At 48.7% G+C, this 16,482-nt stretch overlaps 2 protein-coding genes across 2 annotated transcripts in view; one reads left to right on the forward strand and one right to left on the reverse strand.

Moving 5' to 3' along the window:
- The window catches only part of NME7 (NME/NM23 family member 7), a 97,147-nt gene extending 95,759 nt beyond the window's left edge, over positions 1-1,388 (forward strand). Inside the window, exon 12 of the mRNA XM_031051354.2 lies at positions 1,085-1,388. Within this exon, the coding sequence (XP_030907214.1) occupies positions 1,085-1,117 (33 nt within the window). The 3' untranslated portion in view covers positions 1,118-1,388. The remainder of the gene's footprint in view (positions 1-1,084) is intronic.
- ATP1B1 (ATPase Na+/K+ transporting subunit beta 1) lies at positions 1,159-15,774 on the reverse strand. Its single transcript, XM_034074524.1, has 6 exons — positions 15,447-15,774; positions 12,758-12,886; positions 5,802-5,957; positions 4,885-5,069; positions 3,198-3,278; positions 1,159-2,563 (listed from the first exon to the last, which is right to left on the reverse strand). The coding sequence occupies exons 1-6, from the start codon at positions 15,544-15,546 to the stop codon at positions 2,297-2,299; spliced, it is 918 nt and encodes a 305-aa protein (XP_033930415.1). The 5' UTR covers positions 15,547-15,774; the 3' UTR covers positions 1,159-2,296.
- Between the last annotated feature and the right edge of the window lie 708 nt (positions 15,775-16,482).

Raw genomic sequence — 16,482 nt, forward strand, 5'->3', positions numbered from 1 at the left:
TATAAGTGAAGCACTTTGGGGGCGGGTTTTGATGGGGTTGGGGTTTTTTGATTTTGTTTTTAAACTATCACAGGCGCTGCACCCAAGACGCAAATAGGAGGGGCAGTTGATCCTATTGAACCTTGAGCCATGCCCCCTGCCTCCCCCCCAGGATAGTGGCAGTAGGGCATCCAGCAACTGCTGGCAGCCAAACTGGTTCAGTGCTCCTGCAGCCCTCGTGCAGGCAGAGCTTCCTTCAAGGAGTATTTTAGCACTTTAATCACAGCATCTTTGTTCATTCCTTGCCTCACTGCAAACATACAGCAGAAAGGGAAATTTCTGCTCCTAGGGAACCATGTCGAACGGCCAAATGTGTACACGAGCTGCCACAGCGTACTGTGATTGAGCTTTTCCTTCTGGCAGATGGGAAAAAATTTAGCAGCTGCTTTTCCAGTATCACACCTTCTGATGAGGCAAGGCTTTATCAAGCATCTTGCTCTAGAATAGTCATGTTAAGTCACCTTACCACAGAGCAGTTCCCCCTCGTAACCCATGTCACACAGCCTAAAGTGACCTTGACTCCTGCAGGAAGGCAGCTGCCACATCCTGTCAGGGCTGAGCAGCCCTGTCAGGTAGGGCCTGGTCTCAGCGCCATGCTGCTGGCCTAGCAGAAGCACAGAGCAAGTCACTGCCATGAAACTCCATTTCTTCTGCTTGTGACACCAGTGTGCAGCCTCCCCTCTGGACCTGCAGCATGTGCTGCTGGCATATGCTTTCACCCACACTAAGGATAAACCACTTTAGCTGTAGCTACTACTGCATGCATGGCCTGAGCCTCCAGCCATGGAGGACTTGCAGTAATGGTGGATACACTGAAGACTTTCTGGGTTCATGACTGGTGTGACCAGAGGCAGGTGGGCCTCAGGGGCCTCTCATGCAGCTCTTGTGGATGCAAGTAGCACCAAAGCACACTGGACTGGAGCTGGGTGTAACACCACTGCTCGCAGGCAGGAGCAGCACTGTCAGGCGACGCCAGTGCATGTTTTAGCCACCATCAGCCAAGGTGTCCTGGGAATGATCAAGACCTGTTTTCTGTTTGTAATAGGTGCAGTACTTCTTCAAGATTCTGGACAACTGACAGCCTCTGTCCCAGCCCACTCAAAAGACATGCAGACGGAATGGTGTGTTCATTTATTTATTTGTCCAATGTTTCAACCTGACTGAAATACAAGATCAACAAGAGCACTGTACTCCTGGCTATTATTACATGTTAGAACATAGAGTTTTGCACTTTAGACGACATTTAACACCATTCTATGGGGTACTGCATTGCTTTTATAAAGTTTAAAATAAAGATTTATTTTCAAACATGTGACTTTGGTTTATTTCATACATTACACTTTCTTGCAGAAAAAATAAAATTGTACAACTGCATAAATATAAAATTCTTCCACCATGAAAATGGTTAAAACATTCAATAAAGACATTAGCACCACAGTGTGCGATGCCTCCAGCAGGAAAAGAAAAAAAGAAGAAAAAGAAAATATACAAAGCAAAGAGTTATGCCTACCACTGAGGAGAGCGATAGCCTGACCCGGTCTCTCACACAACATACTGGAGCATGAGGGAAGAGGTGGAGAGACAGCACTCACTACCAAGCACAGTACAGTATCTAACCATCTCATTAGTGTCACTTCAGTCAGTTTCCCCTGCCACCCCTCCAAATAAAATACCCTACCACCACAGAAGAGTCAGAAGCCTTATGGAGTGCTGTTAAACAGTCTTACAGGTGGGCCTTTCTTGGAAAAGGAACAAAATGATGAGAAGTATCATGCCAGTTCTAGTCCCACTGAGTATTTACACCTTGGACAGCAAAAGTCTTTGCTCACGAGAAATAGAAAACAGATACAATACATGGCTTGAAAAATGACCAGAGTATGCACCTATAGTACTGTACACTAAATAAAATACACAAGGCAGCAATACTTAGGGGCCAGAAACACTGCTTACTACAAGTCAGTTATGGAATCATAATTTACAGTAAAAATGGGCATGTCCCAAGGCTCAATTTTGTCTTCTTTTGTCATTTACAGTAGAATAAATATTTGTCGCTATTGCTACACTTTGTTTACATTCTAACCTAGTAAATGCAGAAAGCTAGTGTAAAGCATATAGATTACGTGTAGGTCCCATACGTATGACAGTTTGTTCAAGACTAGTAGGTTTTCTTTTTTGTTCTTTTTTTTTCTTTTTTTTTTTAACCTTTTTAAATGGCTAGGAGGAAGGGGGGAGGGGGAGGACAGAGTTGTGCTTACAATCAGCTGCTTTTTATGTCAAATTTAATATCAAAGCGTCCCTGGAAGCGGTCTTTGTCGCTGTACTGGATGTTCTGCCCGTAGGCCTTGCATTCCACACGCACCTCCATGTCATAGGTCAGGTTGGTGAACTGCACTGCCACCAGCGGCTGCAGGTACCGCGGCTGCAGGAGCTTCCCATAGTAGGGGTAGTACTGCAGACCAAAGCCAGGATAGCCACCCATCCCATAGTACTCTACTGTGCCTATTTTGTCTGCATCCTCGTCTCGCTAGAGGTGGGAAAAGGAAGAAAAAACACTGGTATTCACCCAAACTCTCATTTTGCAGCCCTTTTTCCTCACAGCATCAGTCATTCTTCACTGAGACCATGACCTCTCTTTGGCCATCGCTGACCCTCATCTCAACAGCATGAGAACATTCCAGTGACAGGGAGGACACATAGGCACTGTCTAACCAGTAGGTGCACATGAAACATCTTCCAGTATGCATCAGCCAAGAAAATGACTTCTCTTTATTTGAAACCTCAACCCCTTTACATATTCAGAAACCACTACAGCTTCCCGTCACATCAGTGCACTAGCTCTGGCTAAAAACAGGTTGCTGCTTCATCAGTGCTAAGTAAAACAGTCCTTCTGTCATCTGTGCTTGGAAGCAAAAATGTGTACTTTTGAGGATACCTTCTACTACCTGGCCCTGCTTCTGCCCCTCCCTGTGAGGGCAGAACTGTGCTATGTGACATTATCAGTGGGGTTTTGAGAAGCACCTGTCCCAAAGGGGGAGATATCCTAGAGTTAAGTACCACCCCCATTGGCTGAAGGAAGGCCGAGGGACCAACTACACTGAGACAAAGACTCAGCCTTCCCCTGCAGCTTCCCAACTCTGCTTTAGTGTATTTCAACTTACCTTGGCAGTGCAGTGGACAGGAATGAGATACGGGTGGTATTTTGTCGTAAGATCTGGAGGGAGGGTTTCATTTGCTGGAGCCTAGAAGAAACCCAAAGCAAAGAGATGTTATACAGCAGACAGTAACTCTCAGTGGTGACAGAAGAGCAGCTGTGACACAGCTAGAAGCAAGGGAACCTAACTGAAGCAGAGCTGTTGTCTGCCTTACTGCTGTGGGTACCAAGGCAAGCACATCAGGGTAGTTTTAATTTGGTGGTGTCACCCGTGCAAAGCCAGGCAGTGGCAGGAAGGATTTGCCAGCTGCCTGCCATGTGTGTGAGCCAGGACTGGAAAGCCACAGGACAGAACAAAGAGCAGCAGTCACACCCTGACATTGCTGAACTTCAACACCACCGCAGGGAAGGACAAAGGGTCCGAGCACATCAGGGAAAGGTGGAAGCACCAATTCCAGCATTTGTTGCTGGTCTCTAAACACATGCAGCAGCTTTGCCTCACAACCTTGCAAGGCTCAATACTGCTTTACATGCATGCTGCCCAAAATGAGAGCCACAGGGTCTCTGATGGAGCATTGAACAAGGAAAACAAATACTGCCTTGGATACACTTGTCACTGCTCAAGGAAGCATGTAAAATCATTCCTTGACTAGGCCCTTCTGTTCAATGCAGGCTGGAGCTCTTAAGAGCTCTGTGGTAAAGAAAAGGGGAACACACCAAGCCCTTCTCCTCCCCAGTCATCAAACGTGCACAGCTTACGTCATCCCACAGCCACCACATACCAATTCCTGCTAAAATGTGCCCACTGTTCCCACCCTGGATCAGATGAGCCAAAATTCACCTCATTTCTTTTAGCAGACAGGTTCCCTTCAAAGACAAATGTTCCTAACAATTCATTAGTTAGACAGCATCAGTTCTTGTCCTCAGCTGCACTGATGGACAGTGGTGAAGGCCCTTAGCACACTGTTTGCACTGTTTTCCATCCAGAAGATGGAGTGACAGGTTTTGCACACCATCTTATTCAACAGAAAAAAAAACCTACAAGTAAAAGCAGCTCCTGTCCAGACTGACACCCTTCAGCATCACTGCAACCATGCCTTCAGGTACAGCATGGAGCGAGTGGGCGACAGACATCCTACAGCATCTAGGAAACTGTGTTAAATAACTAAAGATGTCCTCACCTTCCTTGCAGTAAGATGTCATTTACACTTTATAGCCTACGTTTCAGGCCGATAGTTAATATTAGCAGTACTTCATTTCATTAAGTGGCTTTAGCAGCTCCACACTGCCTGAGGAAATAACGGAGTAGACTGGAGCCTGACACAGTGTACTGATCTTACTACAGATAGAGCTGGTCTGGGATGATCCCATGGAAACACATAGGAACTTTAAAATGGGTTTTCTCGTTTGGAGAAAATCCCCCATTACAGCAATTCAGTAGGCAGGCTCCAAAGTTAGCAGACAAATAAGCAGGGGTTTGCAATCATTGCTACCTGCTACCAACTTGTGGGGTGCAGTTTTCATTGCTTTTTAGTGGAGTATTTTTAAAGCCACTTGCTCAATTTGTCTCACAGCTTCTCTGCAGAAGGGGTTTAATACTGATCTCTCTCCTGAGACACAAAAGCAGGAACAGCAAATCTGCAGCCAATTCCTCCTCCTCAGTAGCTGCTGCTAGAAAGGGAAAAGATACTTGCCTTAGGTTTGAAGCCGATAATTCTGTTGAGCTTGATGAGGATGCATGGTTTGCCATAACCATACCCAAAGGTGGGATCATTTATTCCAGAACAGTTTTCCAGCCATTCACGTTTGAATTTGCAGACCTTCTTCTGGCCCTGGGCATCATTATATAGTCCTCTCTCTTTGTAATCAGCAGGAATGTCTGTCATGGGAGAAGGATGAAAAGACAACCATGTGCAACATGATCTTCTGTGTGTCAGGAACAACAAATGCTGCACTGTGTAGTTTGGATTTCCCCCTCATCCAAACAGATGACACCCCAGACCTGTGCCCAGCCCTCCTCACCATGGTCCTAAAGTCTGCAGTACTTTTGGTTTTCAACTGAGGATTCATCCAGATGACAAGTGGGTTGCCCTCAGATTTTACATGGATGTATTACGAAGTGATAGTCCCATTTGCAGTATTACATATAATCTATTAAAAGTCAATACCTCACACGTTTTGCTGCATTGCATCAAGAGGACCAACACTATCTTTTAGTCACCAGTAAAACCCCCAGGGTTTTCAGAGAGGATAAGGTCAGTGCCACGTGCTTCAGATAGTCAACTGGAACTTTCTCCAAGCGAAATCTGGGAATTCCCAACAACAACCTCTGCAATAAGCCTCTAGATATATCCCTGGCAGAGTCTGCTCTGACCAAACTGATTTCATGAGCACCTATATGACTGAAACCAGAGCCTGACAGTTTACCAATATGCCACTATATAAAAATTTATATGAAGGCAAAGAAATTATAATATTTATATAAATAACAAAAAATAAAAGGAGCAGCCTAAGACAGAGACCAACACCACTGCTCACCCTCAGCTTCTGATGGACCTGACGCAGCAGCACTGGTCAGAGCCCTCAGCTGCACGACGCAATCGAGACTTACCCCCACACTCCTCAAATATAATGTTTTCAGTCTGTTGATCAGCCTTGTAGTCATTTAAGAACTTCTCAATGTTCCTTACATACAGCTCAAAGCTTTTGGGATCAGAGGCAGTAAAGGAGATTTCTGTCTTTTGTACCTGGGGGACTTGAGTCAGTCCTAAGAAAAGCAAAATCAAGAAGAAAACATTAAGTACATCTCAGAGCTGCACAGCCTCCAGGCAATGCAGCACATACCAAGAATGGGAATCATTTTAGTATCTATTTTTCAAACCTCAGAACTTGCACAAAACAGCTTAAGCTCCCTAGAGGGGAGGCTCTGATGGGCTCTTGCCTCCTCTTTCTGACAACAGCCCAGAGTATTCGTTATGATGTTTGCATCGCTAAACAGACAAATATTGAAAGGAGAAGCTACAAGCCAAGGCTTTCCCCATGAAAACAGTCACCCACAGGTCCCCTGCCAACTTCTGCCTCCTCCTCAGGGGCAGAAGAGAAACTGTCTGTGTGTGAGACTAATGGCATGAAGTAAGTCCTGCAGCTGCCTACTCTTATGCAGGTATCCCCAGCAGGCTGCCTTGGAAGTCTGCAAAACATGCTGTATGTTGAGATACATCAGAGCTGTCCATTTGTGAACCCTTGCAATAAAAGATGAGAGAGGTTCCCCAGGTCAGGTATAGTCACGCTCTGCTGGCTGTAATCCACATCACCCTTGTGCAGCTTCCCTTGTAGGATGCAGGGCAGGAGCCGTCTTGTCACTCAGTAAATTCATCAGCCTGATCACATTCTCTGGTCTTTTCACTCCATAAGCAGGTATTTCTGATTGCAGAAAGAGCCTTATGAGCTCTCTAATCAGAAGCTCACCACCAAGTAGGTGAGTAGGAAATACCACCTTATGGAATAGATTTTAAAGACCTCCCTAGATTCTGAGCTGTGCAACTAGCCCCGCTTTCGGATTTAGGAAGATGAACAGAAAAAGAACACACAGAGAAGGGACTAGGTACAAGTAATGCCTACAGATGATGCAAAGTACTAACCCCTTTGCTCTTCATTATGGGAGTTGGAAATAGTTGCTCCTCACAATGTCCAGGTCACATTTTAATTGAATGCATCAATGCATGACTAACACTTCAGACTTAGGTAATGGGAACTGCAGTTCATGCTGCTTTTGTGGCAGCCACTGTAATTATCGAGGTTGTAACTCCTGTTCAGTCTGTCATCCTCATTTTAATAAGAACAAGAAAAAGGAGCAGGGGAGCAGCATTTGCTCTGACAGCTTTCGGAGCAGGCCTGTTGTGAACAAGTTCCCCTGGTGCAAAACTCAGGCAGCTTAGCTGGCTGGCCCAAAGCCACAAGAGCTTGTGACTCCAGCAATTTTTCCAAAGCCACTTAAGTGCTTCTGCTTAGTCCCTCCTCAAGCCAACTCACCGCTCCCCCCCCCCCCACTACCCACCGAGTTGGAATTTGTAACCTAGGACAAAGATTAGCTTTGTTCCCCTCAACGCAGCTCCTGGTCGCCAAAGATTGTGAGACATCCAGCGAGGAGCTCAGGGGTTTCAAGTTTTATTCCAGGAAGCAGCTTTAACTGCTCAAGACTCCCTCTGGTACAAACTGACCAGGCTGAGTGTTACTAGGTTAGAAGCAACTTACTACTCCACTAGCAGAATTATGTCCTACCCTCCAAAGGCAGGGGCTTTCAGCACCCTTTTGAACAGTCACCTGATTTCTTGCTTCACAAATGGTTATCAATAAATATATCTAAAATAAGCTGTGTTCCATTTTAATAAGGGACTTCAAACTCATCCTGCCAAACCTTCCTCACATTACCACTCAGCTAAGAAGCAGCAGGCTCAGAGTCACCTGAAGCGGCTATCTGGAATTGCAGCAAAGGCAGGCCAGGCCTTAGTTCCCCTCCTGGGTCTGCCATTCCCCGAGTTCAAGTTACAGATGGGTCATTCAAGTGTATGCATACAAGGATCAAGCAGGCTTGTCCAGGCTTGTTAAGCTTTGTTCAGAACCGCTACGATGAAGGAACTCTCCACCTGATTTTTGTCTTATCCAAGGTAATGCATAAAAATACCCATGCAGAGGTGGCAAAAGAAAAGGTCAGCAACAGCACCCTGTGGTGTATAAAAGCCACCAAGCAGAATATTCCCAGTCTCTGGTTAGGACAGCCTAGCCCCTCATACGTACAGCCCAAAGCCAACCCTCCACCCATGAGATGAGCAACTTGGCTAGGAGAACTGACCCCCATCCCAAAGCTTCCGTGTCTTGCAGATCTCTGCAGAACAGCACCAAAGCCCAGGCAGTACCCCATGCAAGCAGCACCTCCATGCAGCCATTCCGGTGGCCAGCACAAGGGAACAGCCACTCCTGCCAGACAGCCTTGGCCTGCAGCCATAGGTTGCTTTCAGCCTAACTGTGGGCATTTGCAGGTACTTGGCTGAGCCAGACCGCACCAGGCTTTGGTACAGGAGGCACTTTCTTTGTTCAGGAACAGAGCAAAGTGGAGATCAATCTTCCCACTTACAAAGCAAGGAAGTAATTTTTGTGAAGATGAAATACTTGCTATGAAAAACAGTTTTATCCTGATTAAAAATGTATTACTGGCTTCCACAACAACCTCCATTTTCACATACCTGCAGCTGACCAGGCTCAAAGCCCTCAGCACAGACCTATCATTTCCTTCTTTGCTTTCCATCTGTACATCCCATATCCAAAGTAAAAGCTCAAGTGCTGTTATCAGAATAGCACTATCACTGAATCCTTCCTAAGCAATCCTATCTAAAAAGAAGCATGTTGATTTGGTATAACAGGAGGAGGTGACCCCTGCAGAACTCCTCTGAAACCTCTCATCCCCATTACAGAACTGAAACTAGTGCTCCAGTGCTACCTACCATGGGCTGCTAGCCACCCAAGGGAGTGTGTGGCTCCAGTAAGTTACAGACATGACTAAAGCCTCTTCAGGGCTTCTTGTACATGAAGAAGCCATTCATAAGGAAATCACATGGGAAAAAAGAAGTAAGGCCTTAAGCGCTTTTGTAGCCAGGAGTCAAACAACCCAACCCTCTCCCCATCTTCAGACTATAACCTGTTTGTCACACTTCTGCATCTCATGCTGTTACCACAGAGATGCACAGCGGTGCCATGTGTGGTGATGCTGTTTGTCACATGTGGAACAATCAAGTAACTGCTAAAATAATTAAACAGCTTTAGAAATTTTCTGCAACTGGCTCTTAAGAGTCATTGCTGGGAGCTACAATTCCTGTCTGCACTTGACTGACACTGTCCACATAAACGATGAGTGATGCACTGACTCGGTAACAGACACCACCTTCTGTTGGCTTTCCAACTCTGTAAGTGTACAAAGGTACATGTCTTGATTTTTTGCCTTTTGGTAAAGTCATCAATTGTTTTTCCAGGACAATTCCACTTCCAAAACATCACTGCAGATTAAAACTGCATTTATTCAAGTTTATTTTAAAAAACAGGTTTTCCAGATAGCCTTTATCATGCTATGCTTCAGGAAAAATGGTGTCCTGAAGATGAAGAAACTAGAAATAGGAAGTCAGGCTTGATGTTAGGAATGGTTGTGTAAGTCCATAGAAACCACTCTTGCTTCATCATGCAATGCGTATTTCCAAGTACAGTGTAATTTTGTTTCAGAACGAGTCTGAACATTCCTGAGATGACACAGATAAACAGAGTGATCACTACCCTGCTCCTATTTACACCCCCCAAATGATGATAGACTGTAAAAGTCTCCATACCAAGCAATGTCCTTACAAGCTTCCAGTCACCCTACACCTCATCCCTAAAACAGGCCCTTGCTGCCACCTCCCTGCTGCTCTCCAAGCTAAACAAGCCAAGCAGGGAATATGCAGCAGAGCAGCCTTTGCCATGACACACACTCACTGCCCAGGCACATCACAGCCAGGCAGCACTTGAAGCTGGGACACCTGAAATCCCCCAGCCTGAATAGGGATTCTTCCTTCCAGCTGACATTCCAGAAGAGCCTTAGAGAGCAGCAGGACTCTGGCCCCTCACCAGCCCTCCCGATGGGATGCTGTGTTTCATGGGATGCACACCACAAGATGGCAGGATACACAGCCCAATTTATATTGGGGTGGGAAAGGGGAGGAGGAGAATGGAGGAGTATTTTTCAAGCGCTCAGTGCGCTGCGTTTAAGTGGCCGTATCCTCATCCTTCCCTATGAGCAGGGTAACTCCTGTGTGCTTAAAGCAGAGTCCGAGCCTGCAGCACACGTGGAGCTGGGGCTGTCGCAATGGCAAGGCTGGACAAGGTGAGCTGCACTGTCTCTTCCCCCGCTCCAAGACAAAAGAGGAGGAAAAAAAAAATACTGTCATGGAAAGGTACAAACCTCAGCATGGCTGAAGCCCTGGATCACATTCCTGTTGTGTTCAATGCAGAAACCAATTAGCATATTAATGACACTTGGCTGTAAAGAGAGCATTTTCTGGCTTTCAATGTTATATCCATGTCAGTAACTCAATAAAACATCCTGCAGGTTCCGCTGCTGTTATGAAATCTGTTGTATTTCAGAACAAGAATGATATTATGGCATTTTCCCCTGCAAATCCTGAAGAGAAGCATAGCTTCCCCTTTCCCAGCCATTTTGGGCTGACAACAGTGACTTGCCCAAGAAAGACAGAGCACTGTAACAAGAATAAAATCAGGTTTTTTAGCTTCCTAGAAAACCCAGGTCTCTATCAAGCTGCTGATGTACGTGGTTTGCAAGTCATCCCACAAGAATCAGGAATAAGAACTGCACAACACCATATTGTATGTAATTCATGGTCTGCAGGGGTCCCAAGCCACAAAAACAGCTTGATGCTCACCAAGAGCAGGGGTGAACATGCCCACGTGTTTGCTGTCAGCAGAGCAGCTGTGCTGGTAGCGCAAGGAAGAACCTTACACAGCAGGGGAGTTTGGGATTGCTGACCTCCCAGGCACAGCAGTGCAGCAGCTCACTACAGCATCCCCTCTTGGAAACCCTACACCGAATCATGGTCTAATGGCTGCTGTGCTACAGGATGAGAAACGGACTTGATGTTAAGAGCCAACCTCTACCACGCCTCACCACATCTGCAGAAAGCACTGCCACATGAAGCCCTGCTCTGTGCTACTAACTGGTAACTGTTTTATTGCAGTTGTGTGTGCCTGCTTCATTAGGGCTTGGTTCAAACCCTTGTTTATTGGCTGCCTACTGTCATATCTTCAAGGAAGTGGATTTCGTTCCCCTTGATTTCAGAACATGCCCTGAAAGCCCTGATGACCTTTTCATTCTTCCTCCATTTTGATTTCCACAGTACACACTACAAGAGCATTGAGATTCAGTTCCTTTTTTGCTTAAAAATAAAAGGGTAAGCCCCAGAAAACCTGGTGCAGCTGCAATTGAGAGGTGAATAAAAATCCTCTGCAGGCTGAAATCTTACACAGAAATTCTACTACAGACTCGCTCTGAAATTGGAATCCCAAACTGCTATTAAACAGAATGCAAACTGTTTACCTAGAATGAGTAATTATGTGACATCAGGCTAAACAGGAGGTCTATCTGGATGTGACCCAAGAGCCATGGGCTTCTTCACTCATTTCACATCTGGTGAGACCACTGCGCTCCAGCCAGGGAAAAACACATTATTCAAACAATAACTACTCCCCCATTAGCCATGTTGGCTTTTCAGATGCAGCTAATGGCTCTGGGCAGTATCAGCAACAGTTTAGTCTTTCCTGCAAATGTCAGAGCCCGTTGCAAAGACGGCAGCAGCCACCTCCAGTGCTTAAGAATGCTGGTAGATTAGGAAGTGCCACACACTGACACAGCAGTTCCATTTTCTATTCTGTCTCTGGAAAGTGCTGGTGGAAAAGCAATTATCTGAAAAAGATTATTCTTTGCTGAGACATAACACCATTTGGTGATGGTAACATTGCCTGTGCTGTTAGAGCAGGCAGTAACTGCAGCACAGCACTGCAGACAGTGGGGCTGGTAAAACACTGTGCGACACCAGAGCCAACTTCTGTAGCTACAAGCCATCAGCCTCACAATTGTCACTTAAATACCACCGTTATTAAAAGCTTTTGAACTGTTTTACAGAGCAACTGGAGACAGATCGTTACCATCCCTGGTGCCAAGCAGCCTCAAGGTCATCCGCAATGTGGGAAAGCAGCAGTTGTGCAGCTCCCCCACCGCGCTTTGAGCTGCCGCGGGCTGCATTGGCAATCAGATGGCGCAGCAGAGGGGGGAACCTGCTGCAAGGGCTGGGTACTCCATTTGCCCCTGCCCAAGGCAGGCTGGCCACAGACAGCGCCCAAGCGATCATTTCAAGCCTGAGCAGAGACTTACTTCGTCTAGTTCAGGGTAGATTGCGTATCAGCAACTACAAGATCCACCTTTAGCCTCCCATGGCACATTAAATTGAAATGCCCATTAGTAAATGCCACCACCTCCTCAAGATCATAGGGTAGGTCAGTGTTGGCCAATACAATTCATCAAGCTCACCCAGAATCGGTAGTGTCCCCTTTCTCCTTGCGCACCCCAGTTTCACAGACAAAGCTATCATTTTACCTTATTCCTTCACTTACCCATGGGAACACAGTGGCTATGAAGAAAAACTGAATCCAGCTTTTTCATACAGCTCATTCCCAAGTGAAACCTCTTAAGCCTCACTCCATTCCTTCAGTGTAGGGGAAGGGAAGAACTACCCAGGTCCGAGCTCCTCTCAGACAGGAGACATATTTTATGTGATGCAACCTTTAATTCTAGCAGGATTGCCTTCAAGCCCCAGTACTGTTAACACAGAAGGCTGAGAACATACCCACCCCCTACAAATATGTGTTGCAGCAATGACATGCTTATTTCATCCTCCTTCTTGAGGTGAGTAACCAACCCACCTCCCCAGAACAGCCTGCACCGAGTCAAACATGGGCCTCCTATTTAGTTACCTGGAGGTGCCACTCGATCCTGGTATTTGGGCTCAAATTCACTGACAGTGAGTAACATCACTTGGATGGTCCCAATGAATATACCTGCCAGGCAACCATAGAAGATGACATAGAAGAGGAGGATCTTAACTGCAAGAGAAAAACAAAAAGAGGAATCACAACAAGCCCTCAAGGCAGTCACATTCCAGGACAAAATTTCCAACCTTTGCCACTTACAAGGAAGAGCCCAGTGCACTGAATTCAGATGCAAGCCCTGCTGCAGAGGCATGTATTTAACAGCAAGATTATACCCTGAGGGGGGCTGGAAGCATAAGCCTCTAAAAAAACCCTGAAATGGATGAACTGGGATTTGAGATTGTAAAACATGAGTATTAAACCATGCTCTTCCATATTTTAAAGGACCCCTTGGCTGACCCTACACTACCATCACATGCTTTCACAGGGGACAGACTTGCAGTGAAGAAGGTGCCCAGCAGCAAGAAGCTGTACTAAGGGTGTGCTCTGAAGGACAGATTCCACAAAGCTCTGGGCCTCAGATCTGTTTCCAGGAAAGTCTACAGTAAATGTTTCGTTCAGGTTTACAAGCAATTGTAAAGCCTGATCTCTCCTCACTTCCATTAAAGACAATGGAAGCAGAATTCAGGCCCAAATTAGTTCCAGTGCTCCATCTCGAATGTAGGAAAGTACTCAGCCATGTCACAGTACTGCACATTTAGCAGCCTTGTGTCTGCAAAGGCACTCCAGCACTGCTCATATCAATTAAAAAGTGAATTACATAATAATGAAATGTTGAATTTAGTTTCAGTCTAAAGGGAGATATCTAGAATAAACTTGGGGGGGGGGAGTGGAGAAGAGCCTGGAGACACAGCATGGCTCACACTGGGTATCAGTTACCAGTTTACAAGGATTATCTCAGCTGATTAACTGTACAGTAACATGCTGTACTAGGCATCACCAGGCTGTCTACAGAAGGGTAAGCCTGCCCATGCCAAGCAACTATATGCTAATCAGGCTGCGGGAGCAAGCAAAGGCCAAGAAGAACTTGAAAGAGAGCCCACTTGATCTCAGACTGTCCTCATCTAATCACAAACAAAAAATAAGGCAGCTTATTTGAAGGACTTCTAGCGACAAGCCACAAAAGACGGGGATGAAGCAGTAGATGGAAGTATTCCTCCTTGCTCCCTAGCCCCATCATGAAAAAAACTCCATAATTGGAGAAGCCTCCCAATGAAAGCAAGCAGTTCTGGTTTTCTTTTTAAGTCTATGAAACACAGAAGCGAGCAGGAAGAGGGATAGCCAGTGACAGGGAGGCTGAGGGATGCTGTCAGAAAGGAGCTCCATCCTCTCGTTTGTCTTCCTCATGTGCACAGGAGGTAGCCAGGGCTGGAGGGCAGAGATGGGTGCCATAATGTGGTGCTCCAGGAGTTAAAGGCACTCTTTGGTATCCAGGCAGCATAAAGCAAATGGCTGTGACGTCAGGGACGTGTGGAAATTTTTTCCAGAGCACGGTCATAGGAGGTGCTGTTGTAACAAACCAAACACTAATGCTGTTGTCTGCAGCGTAACGCCTTTGAATTTTGTAACATCAAAAGGCAAACGCTGGGAGATAGTTTATTTAATCAGGTTCCCAGCCAGGATGCTCTTAACGCCAAAGACACCTTAAAGGTCAAAACCACTCCAAGGTCTCAGAAAATGCACAGCAAGTCTGGCAACCCAGCACTCCAGGGTTGAACTAGAAAGCTTCCTGCAACAGGTAGGCTTATAACAGAAGAACATGATCATCAGCCTGAAGATGGAAATCGGTTCTAGATGGATAGGTACAGACACTCTGGCAGGACCTTGTTCAGCCTCTGTGTTAGAAGCACTGCGCAGCTGCCTGGTGCCTCGGAGCAGAAGTACCTATCCACACACACCCATAGCCCAATTCTGCTCACGTAAAAATACAGCAGAAGCCTGCTCTAGTCCACCCGCTAGAGCTAGAGCTCCAGATGTGGCACCTCCAGCCGATCTGTTACAACAGGAGCCGAGTTCAACATCTCAAGGGTGGCTCAACACGCTAGCTGCGCTTGGCAGCAACTAGAAGTCTGGATATTTGCGTAGAAAAAATGTTACAAGCCTCTTGATTTAAGTGCTATTTTTACAGCGCCTAATAAATACATCATGAACATTTAATCACAAATGCACATATGCCCATTTCCTTCTTGCGGAGACATTAAAACCCAATCTTTCTCTTTGGAAAAGGTAAAATAACCTCAGTTTCCTTTCTCCAGAGAAAATGGAAAAAAAGAAAAGCCGCCCTGAAGCCTAAGGCAGGCTTCCCCGACGGCGATGCTCCAGGTCCGGGCCAGCCGCCGGGTAAGGAGACCCAAGGACGAGGCGCCCTCGCCAAGGTCGGGCCGCCCCAGGCTCCATCCCGAGGCCGAGCACCCACCGTGCCTCATCCCCAGCCCCACCTGCAGCCGCACCTCCGCGGGCAGCGTCCCCCGGCCCCCACAGGGCACCAGGAGAGGACGGACAAGGACAGACCGCCCGCCTCACACCGCGAGTAAGCGCCTGCCCCGGCCCCCTCCCTGGGGGCCGCAGCCCCGCCGCAGCCGGCGGAGGCGGGGCGCCGCGGGCCGTGCTGCAGCGCCCGCCGCATCGCCGCCGCTCCCTGGCCCGGCCCCGCCGCCCCCGGCCCGGCACTCACACCAGCTGCCCCCGGTGCGGCCCAGCAGCTCCTTCTTCTCCGAGTTCCAGATGAATTTCTTCCAGTTGCCGTCGCCGTCCTTGGCCTTCCCGCGGGCCATGGCGAGCGGGCGGGCGGGCGAGCGGCGAGGAGAAGTCTAGCCCTCGGCGGGAGGCGCGGGCAGGCCCCGGCCGGACACCCTACCCCGCGGCACCGGGGAGGTCTGTGCGCGCCCGCCCGCGCTGCGGGGCAGCCGGCGGCGCTGACCCGGCGCTGTCGGGGGAAAGCGACCGGAGGCGCGAGCGGGAACAGCGAAGGGCACCGACGGAAACGCGCACGGTACAGAAAAACCGCACTCCCCCACCGCCGCGCCCCTTCATATACACCGCCGCCTCCGCCCCGCCGCCGCCTCCGCCAATGGGCGCCACCAGAGGGCTTCGGGGGCGGGGCCGAGCGGCCGGCCGGGGCCCGGCGGGGGGCGCGCCGGCCGCGGGAGCGGCGGGGCTGCGGCACCGGGCAGCCGGCAGCGCGGAGCTGCGCGTGTCGGACCTGCCGCGGCCCCGGGCTCCGTGCCGCTGCCGCCGGGACGGGACACGGCGGGAGCGCGCGGGTGCGCGCCCCCGCTGCCCGGCCGCAGCCGCATGCACGTCCGCGTGCGCATGTGCGCGCGTGCAAGGTGGCTCCGCACGCGCCAGCACACCTGTGCGCCCGGGCGCGCGCGCGGCGCCGCGAGGCCTCTCCCGGCACTGTCAGACACCCCCCGGCTCCCGTTCCCTCCTGCAGAGGCCGCCCCGTTAGCAGCCCCATTAGCAGCCCCGTTAGCAGCCCCGCAGCCGAGCACAATCCCCCGGGAGCGGAGCACTGCGTTCCGCCCTCCGCCTCACGCTGCTGCTGCCGCTGACCCGCACCGGCCCCGCCACGCTCCGTGTGGCTCACGTGTAACGCGGCTGCGGCATACTTAGCGCAAACAGCGCTCCCTTCCCAGCTCCGCGCCCCGCCGCGTTAGCGCCGGCAGCACCTGCAAGGAGAGATGGGCGGGCGGGCAGGAGAACTGCCC

The sequence above is a fragment of the Melopsittacus undulatus genome, chromosome 2, assembly GCF_012275295.1.
Source record: "Melopsittacus undulatus isolate bMelUnd1 chromosome 2, bMelUnd1.mat.Z, whole genome shotgun sequence".
Classification (NCBI taxonomy): Eukaryota; Metazoa; Chordata; class Aves; order Psittaciformes; family Psittaculidae; genus Melopsittacus; species Melopsittacus undulatus.